General features: G+C 35.6%; 1 protein-coding gene across 1 annotated transcript in view; it reads left to right on the forward strand.

Annotated features, from left to right (window-relative positions):
• Positions 1–13,532, forward strand: part of LOC131814151 (phosphatidylinositol 3,4,5-trisphosphate 3-phosphatase TPTE2-like) — a 113,163-nt gene that overhangs the window by 61,906 nt on the left and 37,725 nt on the right. Inside the window, exons 16-20 of the mRNA XM_059144888.1 lie at positions 432–593; positions 2,263–2,382; positions 4,591–4,690; positions 4,833–4,896; positions 5,625–5,689. Of these exons, the coding sequence (XP_059000871.1) occupies positions 432–593; positions 2,263–2,382; positions 4,591–4,690; positions 4,833–4,896; positions 5,625–5,689 (511 nt within the window). The remainder of the gene's footprint in view (positions 1–431; positions 594–2,262; positions 2,383–4,590; positions 4,691–4,832; positions 4,897–5,624; positions 5,690–13,532) is intronic.

Below are 13,532 nucleotides of genomic sequence, written 5' to 3' on the forward strand. Positions count from 1 at the left end.
GCATGTTAGTCATGCTCTCACTTGGTTTTTATTGCTAAATTTGTGAAAGTTAGCAATACAAATGAGATTCTATCTATTATGAGATATTGGTAGAAGCCCCTTAAAAAAATTTCGCATTTAAGCTGACTTTACACGTTGAGACATGTAATTTTAATTCAGGTTGCCTGTGCTATCTTGAAGCATTAATCTGATGTGTCCTTTGTAAAAGGGCATGATAACATGAAATGTTGGTATGGGAATTTTAAATCTCTAACAATTGCTTCCATTGGGTAAAAACTTAGTAATTGTTTTGAGATTCTAAGGCAACACAGTATTCTGTACCAGTGGACAATTTAATCCCAAGTGACATTTTGGTATATATCATTGGCCTAAATGTAGTCTAAGTTTAAGAGTAAAAAACACTTTATCTTTATTCTGTTTCTCTGTTGTAGAATATTTGGAATTATGCTCGTCTTTGTGGATCTGTCTCTCATCATTACAGACCTGATTGTCGCTAATAGCACAACATATATTCCTTTGGAATATCATTCAATTTCTTTAGCTATTGCTTTATTTTTTTTGATGGATGTTCTTCTTCGAGCATATGTAGAAGGGTAAGTTTGATTAATTGTTTAAAAGCATGTGAAGCTATTTTGTACTGCTATGAGCAACATCCCAAAATAATTACCAAGGCAACCCAACAAATGTGTCCCTCTTTATCAAAGTATTTCTCCTCAATGCAAATGATGGGTATTAATCCTTTCTTATGGCCGAGTAATATTCCATTGTATACATGGATTGACATGGATGGAACTGGAACGGATTATGCTAAGTGAAATAAGTCGAGCAGAGAAAGACAATTATGTTATAGTTTTCCTTATATGTGGAACATAAGGAATAGCATGGAGGACATTAGGAGAAGGAAGGAAAAATGAAGGGGGTGGAATCAGAGCAGGAGATGAGCAATGAAAGACTATGGACTCTGGGAAACAAACTGAGGGTTTCAGAGGGAGGAGGTTAGGGTTGTTTTAGTCTGATGATGGGTATTAAGGAGGGCATATATTGCAATGAACACTGGATGTTATATGCAAATAATGAATCATGGAACACTAGATCAATAACTAAGAAAAAGAAATGTAAAAAGAAAAGAAAAACTATTCCCCTTGGAGGAATGGTCAACAAGAAAACAATCCAAATTCTAATTTCTCCTGGATTGGGCTTTAGTATTATTGTTGCAGCTGGCACTCTAGTTTCCAACAATATGTTGTAGATCCTTCAACAGGTAAAGATTAAAGAGATTGCAAAGTGGGTCCAGGCAACTATTGTGTCTCTGTGTGCACATTATTAAGAGGAAAATGTGTGTGAGCTATGAATATAAATCTCAACAAGAGTTGAATCTAAATAAAATCTGACAGTGTATCAATACTAGATAATAGGTCATGAACAATCACCTACCTCGGGTTGAAAGAATATTTATGTTGAAGTACATTAAGAGATCTGTGGCATGCTCATCCCATCAGTAAAGCTTGGTGGTCAGGCAGCAGCTGATTTTCTTTGCTTGCTGGATTTATGAAAAGGTGAACGAAGCGGGCCAAGCCCTGGAAGATGTTAACAGTGAGAGTCAGGGACTAATTCCCCAGTCTCATTTCATGTAGAGCATTTCAGAAGGCTACTTGTCTCCTCTTCTGCTGAACTTCTATCCTCCTACTTCAGAATCAAGGACAGTTTTTACCCCTAGGTTATTCAGAGCCTTAGAGGAGCTACCCCTGAATTCAAAGAAGAGTTCCTTGGAGCACCAGTGCTCCTGGCTAAAGGAGCCAGTGTTGGGGAGAAAGGCAAAGTGGTTAGAAGTTCAACTTTTACAGGGGAAATCCCAGCCTACAGGGATTCTACTGTAGGCACAAAGCCAGAGTTTGCAAACCAAATTACTGGACTGCACAATCCTCACAGCCCACTTGCTCTAAGGCTGTGACACATTTAGCTTCTGTTGCTCAGTAAACAGCCCACCTTTCTCACCCAATGCGTGAAGGTATTGCTTGCCTCTTATTCAATGGTTTGGTTCTATCTCTTACCATACTTAAGTTGCCATATTAATGCTTTTGTCACTTGTATTTATAAAATAAGATACAATTTGGATGTTTTCCTCCTTAATTTAGTCTAGTATGCATTTTAAAGAATCCATTAAACTAGAATTGTTAATGGAATAAGTCAAATAATTTGTTTTTAAAATATCTTTATTTCTTTGGGACAGCACACATTAATATTTTCTGTTTTATACTACAGGATAAAATACTATTTTTCTGATGCACTTAACTTTTTGGATGCTGTCATTATTGTAATGACTCTATTGATTGATATTATTTATATGTTTTTTGACTTTAAGTCTCTTCAAACTACCCCCAGGTAAGATATTTATGTTTATTTCTCTTAAAGTTTAATTTCTTTTCTTTTTTGGGGGCGGGGGTCTTTTTCTGTATTTTTCCTTTTGTATAATCTTTTGAAGTCTGAATGTGCTGATCCTGAAACAAGCTACCAAAAATGCATATTTAGACAAATTTCCACATACTTAGAAACTAAAAGATGGTTGTATTTAGGGAAGAGTGAAGGGTATGCAGATTAAGTACCTTTAGCTGAATAAAGAACATGGAGCCTCCAAAGAAGAAAGTTGGGACTTTGCCTCTTGTACTCACTTGAGCTTCTCTACATTTTGAAATTCCCACTGAGGTTTAAGAGGTTATTGCCTTTGTTCTCCTCTAGGATTTTGATGGATTCCTATCTCACATTTATGTCTTTCATCCATTTTGAATTTATCTTTGTGTATGGTGTAAGGAAATGATTCAGTTTCATTCTGCATGTGGCTGTCCAACTTTCCTAGTACCATTTATTGAAAAGATGTTTCTTTCCCATTGGAGATTCTTTCCTGCTTTTTCAAAAATTGGTTGATCCTAGAGTTAAGGGTCCATTAAAAAAAAAGATTTTATTTATTTATTTGACAGACAAAGATCACAAGTAGACAGAGTGGCAGGCAGAGAGAGGGGGGGGGAAGCAGGCTCCCTGCTGAGCAGAGAGCCAGATGCGGGACTTGGTCCCAGGACCCTGAGATCATGACCTGAGCCAAAGGCAGCAGCTTAACCCACTGAGCCACACAGGTGCCCTTAAGGGTCCATTTTTGGGCTTTCTATTCCATTGATCTATGTGTCTATTTTTGTGTTAGTACCATGCTGTCTTGATGATCACAACTTTGTAATACAGCTTGAAGCCAGGCATTGTGATACTCCCAATGGGCATTAAGGAGGGCATGTGATGTGATGAGCACTGGGTATTTTAGGCAACTAATGAATCCTTGAACATTGCATCAAAAACTAATGATGTATTATATCTTGGCTAGTTGAACTTAAATTTAAAAAAGAAATTCCCACTGAATTCCCATTGAGCTTCAATTACAAGTTCCTTACACATGAAATCCCTGGGTTTTTCCTGTAACCAAGAGAGCACTAGTTTGAACATATCCAAAATTTGGGTGACTCCCAAGATTTCTCTCAGAAAGAACAAATGGAACAGAAAGCAAGGTGACATAGGTAAAATCATGGTAGTGGAATTTTGCAGTAAAGCTAAAATGAAGAAAGCCGAGGCAACATTAGAACTGTTTAGGTATCAGGGAACTAAAATGTGTATGAGAGACTGAAAATGTCCCCCTCTCCCCTGCTTTTCCTCTTGCTACAGTAGAAATGAAGAAAAAGAACATGTATATTGAGATATAGATGTAGGGTGGCTCACTCATTAGTCCCAACATCTTGATCCTTTCTGTAGCCCAACAGCTTAGGATTCAATTCATGTCCCAATAAAATGTGATGTCTATCATAGGCTTTTGGAGTTGTTTTAAAATAACTAGATCCAGTATGGTCCTCTGACTGGCAACCTCAGTATCACCAAAGAACTTGCTATAAATGCAAGAGGAAAACCAACCACCTCAGGTCCTACTCCAGACCTACTGAATCATATGCACACTCAAGTTAAAGAAGCACATATTCAAACCATCCAGTTCTCTGCCATCATGTTTTTTTCTGGTGGTAGGAGAGCTACCAGCTAGCACACTTGGGAAATATCTTGATCTGCTGCCTGCCTGATAATGGGTTAGCAGCTGTAGTGAGCCTCATTACTGATGGGAAATACACAGGTGAACAAGAACCATTTTGACAGAAGAAAGTTTTGATGTGAAAATGATGGGGAAATGCTCATCTTAAATCACAAAAGTTCAATCCGCAAATTCTAAGTCTATCATATAACTATTTTTCTCCCCCAGAGTTTCTCAACCTCTGCACTATGGGTACTTTGGACCAGAGTTCTTTTGTTATAAGGGCTGTCCTGTGCATTGGTGTTTAGTAGCATTCCTGGCTTCTACCCACTACCTACAAGTAGCATGCCCTCATACAGTGTGACAACCAAAAATATCCCCAGACATGGCCAAGTATCCTATAGGGGGGTGGTTAGGAGACTTGGTTAGGGGGGTGTGTGTGCAAAATCACCCCTGGTTAAGAACTACAGCTCTAGGCTTGATCCATATTGACAAAATCCTATTTCTAAAGCAAAAATGAATCTCTTTACCGTTAGATTGACTATTTTCTTTCGACCTCTACGACTTGTCATTCTTGTAAGACTTTTTCATCTGGCTCATCAAAAGAGACATCTTGAACAGCTGGCCAGAAGGATGGTAAGCAGGCAAAATATGTTTATGATTCAGAATATGTTTGCTTCAGGAAATAATGACAAGAGTTTTAGATAACTATATAATAATCTTTATTTTTATGATGATTTTTCATCTAATAAGTTAATGATTTGTTTTCAACTCTCAGGTTTCAGGAAACAAACGGCGGTACAGGAAGGATGGATTTGACCTAGACCTCACTTATATTACCGGTTTGTAAAGTTTAACTGTTGATTTACTTGTATTAACATCAAATATTTCTGGTGTGTGAGTAAATATGTTCATCTTGTTCTTGCTTTGTCTGAGCCATGTTCTTTCAAAGCATTCTTTATTCATGAAGACATGAGCCACTATGGTGGCACAACATATTTGTAGTTTATCCCTGACAATGGAAAATCTGCATTGTCCTCTCAAATCAGGGCTGCTTGGTTACCTTCCAGGAAATTGAATGGATTTCAAGTTAGCTCCCTTTGTTTGGTTTGGAATTTGAGTTCTAGTGTTTTTCTGGGGTACAAGGATTTCAGAAAGACCTGTTCCATTCCAGAAACTGTGGAGAATAAGAGATCTCAGTTTTCTGAGTCAGGAACTCTGGAAGGCACCCTGAGAGTTCCCACCATTGCTAGAACCCAGATTTCTCTTTTTTTTTTTTTTTTTTTGTTATCTACTTAGGAAATAAATTCTCACCACTGGTCAACACAAATCTGTCCCATATGGTGGGAACCAGTTGAGTCTTAAGAACACTGTGTGAGTTTAACGGTCATTATAGCAGATAATTTAATATGTTTTCTTGATTATACTGAGAAGTAGCTTTTTTCTCCATCATTCTTAATCCAGAAAGTTCTTTTTTATGTAAAAGGAGTCCAATTGTATATAAGTTAAGTTCTCATATATTGTTTCACTTTATAATGACATTCATAGTAGTGACTATTTTGGCTTACAGAGCGTATCATTGGCATGTCATTCCCATCTTCAGGAAAGGAGTCTTTCTATAGGAATCCCATTGAGGTAAGTGTATTTAACAAGTGCTCATAATTCTCAGTAAACATAGACTGTGGAGTCATAAGTTTAATATTGGCCCAGAGATGGCAGTGTTCCAAAAATTTACTCTTTCCGGTAAAGAATTATAATGGACTGAGAACAATTAGTTTTTGCTGTGTAATGGACCACCCAAAAAATTAGGGACTTATAACACCAACCATTTACTTCATTTATGATAATGTGGCTTTTGAATTTAGGTTGGGCTTGACTGGGTGGTTCTGCTGATCAGGGACAAATTTGACTAATCACAGCCAGGCTGATGCATACATCTGCAGGTAGCTACTTGGCATCTGAGGATTGGCTATTCTAAAATGGTGTGGTTGGAGAAGTACCTGGGTGGCACAGTTACTTAAGGATCCAACTCTTGATTTTGGTTCAAGTCATGATCTTAGGGTCATGAGATTGAGCCCAGTGTTGGGCTCCACACGCTCAGCACAAATTCTGCTTGAGGTTATTTTCCCTCTTCCTTTGCCCCTCTCCCTGCTCACTCACACTCATGTACTTTAAATAAATAAGTAAAATCTTAAAAACAAACAAACCAATAAATAAATAAATAAATGGGATGGTTGGATGTCTCCATGTGATGTCTCATGCTCCAACAGACTAGTTCAGGCTTGTTCATGTGGTAGCAGTGGCAAAGGTCCCACAAACAGCAAGCAAAAGAATACAGAGGCCTTGACAGCCCAGGTTCAAACTAGTATAATGTGGCTTCTATGTCATTCTGTGGTACAAAGAAAATTTACAATTCAATCCAGATTCAAGGAGTAGAACAGACTGCATCTCTTGATGGCAGGAATTGCAATAAATTATGGTCATTTTTATAGTCTTATCATAAGAGAAAAGGATGAGAATTCTTTAAATAAAATAAATGTTCTTAGGTTTTAAGTTATAGTGGAAGCATACTGCCTTAGATTCTGTGGATTAAGTTATATCACCCTTCCATGAAGATGACAACAAAGACAAGGAAGCCACTGCCCCTTTTAAGCCCAAAGCCAAGTCAAAGTCTTAGAAGATCAAGAAAGTGCTGTTTTCTTGAAAGTCATCCACCGTCATCAAAAACAATCGGCAGATCACCTACATTCTGATGTTGTATATCTGAAGGCAGCCCAAATATCCTCAAAAGAACACCCCCAGAAGGTGGGGTTATGGACATTGGGGAGGGTATGTGTTATGGTGAGAGCTGTGAAGTGTGTAAACCTGACGATTCACAGACTTGTACCCCTGGGGATAAAAATATAAAATAAAAAATTAAAAAAAAAAAGAACACCCCCCCAAGGAGAAACCAACTTGACCACTATGCCATCATCAATTTCCCCTGATTATGGAGTCAGCCATGAAGAAAATAGAAAACAATAACACACTTGTGTTCACTGTGGAGTCAAAGCCAACAAGCACGAGATCAAACAGGCTGTGAAGAAGCTCTAGGACATTGATGTGGCCAAGGTCAACACCCTGATCAAGCCTGATAGAAGAAGGCATGTATTTCATGGGCTCCTGACTGTGATACTTTGGATGTTGCCAACAAAATTGAGATCATCTAAACTGAGTCCCGCTGGCTAAATCTAATTTCTTTTACCATAACTAATAAATTATTAATTCAAACATAAAATGATGTTTAATATGAAATTCCAGTTAAAAACCATCATTTAAGAAGTTTGCATATGCTATATATTAGTATAATTTATATTATTATATCAATATGATATAATTATGTATATGTCTGCATATAAGTCTACACATAAACATGCATATATTATTATGCTTTTGTTGGGGCATAACAAATACTATAAATTGCTCTAATCTTAAGTGGCTCTTGATGAAATTATATATAGGTTATATATGCATTTAACCAACATCCCTATCAATATATAGAACATTTCTTGCTCTTTCTTAGTCAATATCCCAACACACTGGAGGTAATTATTAGTAAAAGTAAAAATTAAAATTAGTAAAAAGTGAAAATTAGTTTTACTTTTTCTTGAATTTCACATAAGTGGAATCATATAATACATCTTTTTTGACTGACATTTTAATTCTCCAAATCTGAGATTCCTTCAATATTGTTGTATAGTTCTTACAACATTTACATATTTATTACTTGTGATAACTTTAGTATTTACTGCTATCTAAAATTCTATATTAAAAGCCCTAGTATTTAGGGGTACCTGGATGGTTCTGTTGGTTAAGCAGCTGCTATCAGCTCAGGTCAAGATCTTGGAGTCCTGGGATCAAGCACTGTGTTGTGCTCCATGTTCAGTAGGGAGCCTTCTTCTCCCTCTGGCCATACCCCTGCTCATGCTTACATGCTCTCCCTCTCTCTCTGTCTCTCTCAAATAGGTAAATAAAATATTTATTATTATTTTTTAAAAAGCCCTGTTTACAAACAAGCATTCTATTTACATACAGGGATCATACAATTATACACCACTTCATGAAGACAGTGAAGGTGTTACATTCTATAACATCTACTTTACAGAAATTTTTAAAAAATCAAAAGATACAGCTGAAGAAACAGGTATAAATTTGGGGGCTAGTAATTTTGATAGGGAAGTTGTACAAGTCACATGACTTAAATATGTGAATTAAAAATCATGCATTTGGGGTAGTCATTATGCTTTGTGTTGAAATAAAAAAAGAACACTGGCTGTTAAAGAATCATGTTAAAAAATATTTAATGCACTTCAAAATGTTGTACAAATTATTGTGGTTTCTATGCACCCCTAAACCTTTAGTCATCTAGTTCAAGTATATCACTAAAGTGATACATTAATTCTTCCAGTACAATGGCATATTTCATTCTATTGACCATTGCATACTCTAGAATATTTTAGAAAAAAATGTGTAATATTCACAAATATTCTGAAAAACAAGCAGTGCAGTGAACCTGCCTAGTGCTTCTGAGATGGTCTCATGTCAGCTTAATAAGTATTCATTCTATAAAATAATAAGCTAATGTTTGAATAATTGCCAAGACAAAAAATATTTTCTCAAAAATCATGAAGTCTTTTTATCAAGCACCACAAAAGGAGATAGAAGAATTTTAGTTTGAACAGATCTCTTGGACTGTGCTTAACCTGGAACTTTAGCTTAGTTTCCAAGATTTCAGAAGGACCAGATCTTGAATTACAGACAGACTCCAATCAAAAAGTTTTGGCTGTTGGGCTCTTTCCATGATTTGGCTGTTGACCATTGACTGATGATGGATAAAGAAGATGTGTGCAATAGATATATAATGGAATATTACTCAGCCATCAAAAATGATGAAATCTTGCCATTTACAACAATGTGGATGGAAACAGAGTGTATTAAGCTAAATGAAATGTTAGAGAAAGACAAATATATGATTTCAATTTTGTGTGGAATTTAAGAAACAAAGCATGAACATAGGGGAAATGGAGGAAAAATAAGATTAAAAAAAACAGGGGTGCCTGGGTGGCTCAGTGGGTTAAGCCTCTGCTTTCAGCTCAGGTCATGATCTCAGGGTCCTGGGATCAAGTCCTGTGTTGGACTCTCTGCTTGTCAGGGAGCCTGTTTCCTCGTCTCTCTCTCTGCCTACTTGTGATCTTGCTCTGTCAAATAAATTAATAAAATCTTTTAAAAAATGGGGAGGTAAACTATGAGAGACTCTGTAGTTCAAAGAACAAACTCAGGGTTGCTGGAGGGGATGTGGAGTAGGGGATGGGTTAAATGGGTGATGGGCATTAAAAAAGGCGCTTGTGGGGATAAGAACGGGGTGTTAAATATAAGTAATAGGAGTGCCTGGGTGGCTCAGTGGGTTAAAGTCTCTGCCTTCAACTCAGGTCATGATCCCAGGGTCCTGGGATCGAGCCCTGCATCAGGCTCTCTGCTCAGCAGGGAGCCTGCTTCCTCCTCCCTCTCTGCCTGTTTCTTTGCCTACTTGTGATCTCCGCCTGTCAAATAAATAAAATCTTAAATAAATAAATAATTAAATAAATAAATAAAAGTGATGAATCACTGAATTCTACTCCTGAAACCAGTACTACACTATATGTTAACTAACTTGAATTTAAATGAAAAATAAAAATAAAAAATGCTCAACTTTACAACAGTGTGAAAGTGATAAGCATTCAGTAGACCTCACACTTTGAAGTTTGAAGTTTGATCTTTTCCCAGGCTAGTGATCTGCTGTGCAATTATTTTCATCAGCTGCAGTTCCCAGCAGCTATGTGATCATGAGCGTGTACAGTTGATACCCTGACAACAATTGTGTGTCTGTATAGCCATGTTTGTTTTTTCTACTCAGTGCAGTATTCAATATATTACATGAGACATTCAACACTTTACTACAAAATAGACTTCCTATCAGATGATTTTGTCCAACTATAGGATAATGTGTTTTTGAGCACAATTAAGGTAGACTAGGCTGCTTTGTTTTGTTGACGGTTTCCTTTGCTGTGCAGGAGACTTTTATCTTGATGAAGTCCCAAAAGTTCATTTTTGCTTTTGTTTCCCTTGACTTTGGAGATGTGTCTTGGAAGAAGTTGCTATGGATGATGTCGAAGAGGGTTACACTGCCTGTATTCTTCTCTAGGATTTTGATGGATCCCTGCCCATGTTGAAGTCTTTCATCCATTTAGAGTTTATCTTTGTGTATGGTATAAGACAATGGTTAAGTTTCATTCTTCTGTACATAGCTGTCCAAGTTTCCCAGCACCATTTATTGAAGAGACTGTCTTTTTTTCCACGGATATTTTTTCCTGCTTTGTTGAAGATTAGTTGACCATAGATTTGAGGGTCCATATCTGGGCTCTCTACTCTGTTCCGTTGTTCTATGTGTCTGTTTTTGTGCCAGTCCCATGCTGTGTTGGTGATCACAGCTTTGTAATAAAGCTTGAAATCAGGCTATGTGATGCCCCTAGCTTCATTTTTCTTTTTCAACATTTCCTTGGTGGTTCGAGATCTTCTCTGATTCCATACAAATTTTAGGATTGTTTGTCCCAGTACTTTGAAAAATACCTTTGGCATTTTGGCATTGGAGGTATAGATTGTTCTGGGCAGCCTAGATAGTTTAACAATGTTTATTCTTAAAATCCATGAGCATGGAATGTTTTTCCATCTTTTGTGTCTTCTTCAATTTCTTTCATGAGTGTTCTGTAGTTCCTTGAGTACAGATCCTTTACCTCTTTGGTTAGGTTTATTCGCAGGTATCATATGGTTGTTGGTGCTATAGTAAATGGAATTGATTCTCTAATTTCCCTTTCTATATTTTCATTGTTAGTGTAGAAGAAAGCAATGGATTTCTGCACATTGATTTTGTATCCTGCCATATTACTGAATTTCTGTATGAATTCTAGTAATTTTGGAGTAGAGACTTCTGGGTTTTTACATAAAGTATCATGTCATCTATGAAGAGAGAGAGTTTGACGTTAGAAGATATTTGTAAATGACATTATAGATAAAGGACTGGTATCCAAGATGTATGAAGAACTTCTTAACCTCAACCCCCAAAAAACCAATTAAGTCAAAAAATGGGCAGAAGACATGAACAGATGCTTCTCCATAGAAGACATACGAATGTCTAACAGACACATGAAAAAAAGTTCAATATCATTAGCCATCAAGGAAATTCAACTTAAAACCACATTGAGATACCTCCTTACACCAGATAGAATGGCAAAAATTGACAAGGCAGGAAACAACAACAGAGAAAGGGGAACCCTCTAACACTGTTGGTCGGAATGTAAGTTGGTACAGCCACATTGGAAAACAGTATGGAGGTTCCTTTATTAAAAATAGAGCTACCCTATGACCCAGCAGTTGTACTACTGGGCATTTACTCCAAAAATACTGATGTAGTGAAAAGAATGGGTACATGCACCCCAGTGTTCATAGCAGCAATGTCCACAATAGCCAACCTATAAGGAGCTGAGATGCCCTTCAACAGATGAGTGGATAAAGAAGATGTGGCTCAAATATACAATGTAAAATTACTCGGCCATCAAAAAGGATGAATACCCATCATTTGCATCAACATGGTTGGAACTGGAGGGGATTACACTAAGTGAAATAAGTCAAGCAGAGAAAGACAATTATCATATGGTTTCACTTATATATGGAACATAAGGAATAGTGTGGAGGACATTAGGAGAAGGAAGGGAAAAATGAAGTGGGGGAAATCAGAGGGGGAGATGAACCATGAGAGGCTATAGACTCCAGGAAACAAACTGAGGGTTTCAGAGGGGAGGGCGGGTGGGGGAATGGCTTAGACTGGTGATGGGTATTAAGGAGGGAATGTATTGCACGGAGCACTGCGTTATACACAAACAATGAACCACAGAACACTACATCAAAAAATAATGATGTACTGTATGGTGACTAACATAACATAAAAAAGAAAAGGTAGGCTAGGCTAAGTTATGATGTTGGGTAGGTTTCATGTATTAAATGTATTTTTTACTTTTAATATCTTCAATCAAAAAGGGTTTATTGGGAACTAACCCCATCACAAGTCAAGGAATATATGTAGTCAGAAAGAAACTGCCTTGAGAGAGATGAACTCAGTGATTATCAATTGAAAAAAAAGTATCGATTTTATTCATCTCTTAGACAAACAGAAAAATAAAACATTTTCCCCCATGGAATAACATGTATATAATGATATAAATGTATATTATACATAATTTTATAATTTATAATGATATAAATGTATATTATACATAAATATACAGTGTACAATAATATATATTATATATTAAATAATAGTCATAAATATATAATTTGATATTACTATAATAGGATAATACATTTCCCTCTTAGAGTAGTACGTGTTTAAATATGTATCTTATATTATGTAGTATGTAATTTATATGTAATTTACAATTACATGTAAATTATATGTAGTATATTCTATTTATAAATACATATTGCATATATATTTATGTATATACTCATCTCCTAAAAACACAAAAATAACATTTTCCCCTTAGGATAATATACGTGTATTTATATGTAATATATGTTAAACTACACAATATAGGATATATAAAATATGGAGTTATATACAATACATTTAGTATAAGTTATATAAATATAAATTTCGTTTATGGACATATATAAATTAATCTTTTATAGAAGCAGGAAAACAAAACCTAGAAAAATAGATGTATATTTAGATATAGTTATATCTAACTATATTTTTATATTTATATATAAAAATAAAACATATATATATTAACATGTTCCTATAATCAAATTTAATATACACAGTATATATTTTATATAAGTACATATTTTTAGTTTATACATTATGTAATTATATGATAAATTCTATAAATTTATAAACTAGATAATTTATAATATATCATTGAGTTGTATATTATATATAATAGTTTTTATATAATCATATAACATATTATATATTTTACATAAAACATATTATATTGAATGGTATATTATGTATATTATATATTACATGGCATATACTATATTACATATAAACACATATTATTCTAAAGGGATAAATTTTATATTTTCCTGTAAGAGATAAATATAGGTAATATGTATTTATAAGTAGTATGGAACTAACACAAAGACATATAGTTCATATGGTAAAATGTTGAAACTGACCAAAATATGAAAACTGCTAAAGCTGTCAGAAAAAGACAAGACAAAAAGCTTTCGTGTATATCTATAAACTAAAGGTGACACTCTCCAAAGGTTTAAAAATTGTTATTGCTACTTCCATTTAAAAATTTGAATTATAGGGGTATCTGGGTGACTCAGTTGGTTAAGTGTCTTATTCTTGGTTTTGGCCCAGGTCATGATCTCAGGGTCCTGGGACTGAACCCTG

Source organism: Mustela lutreola, chromosome 13 (assembly GCF_030435805.1).
Source record: "Mustela lutreola isolate mMusLut2 chromosome 13, mMusLut2.pri, whole genome shotgun sequence".
Classification (NCBI taxonomy): Eukaryota; Metazoa; Chordata; class Mammalia; order Carnivora; family Mustelidae; genus Mustela; species Mustela lutreola.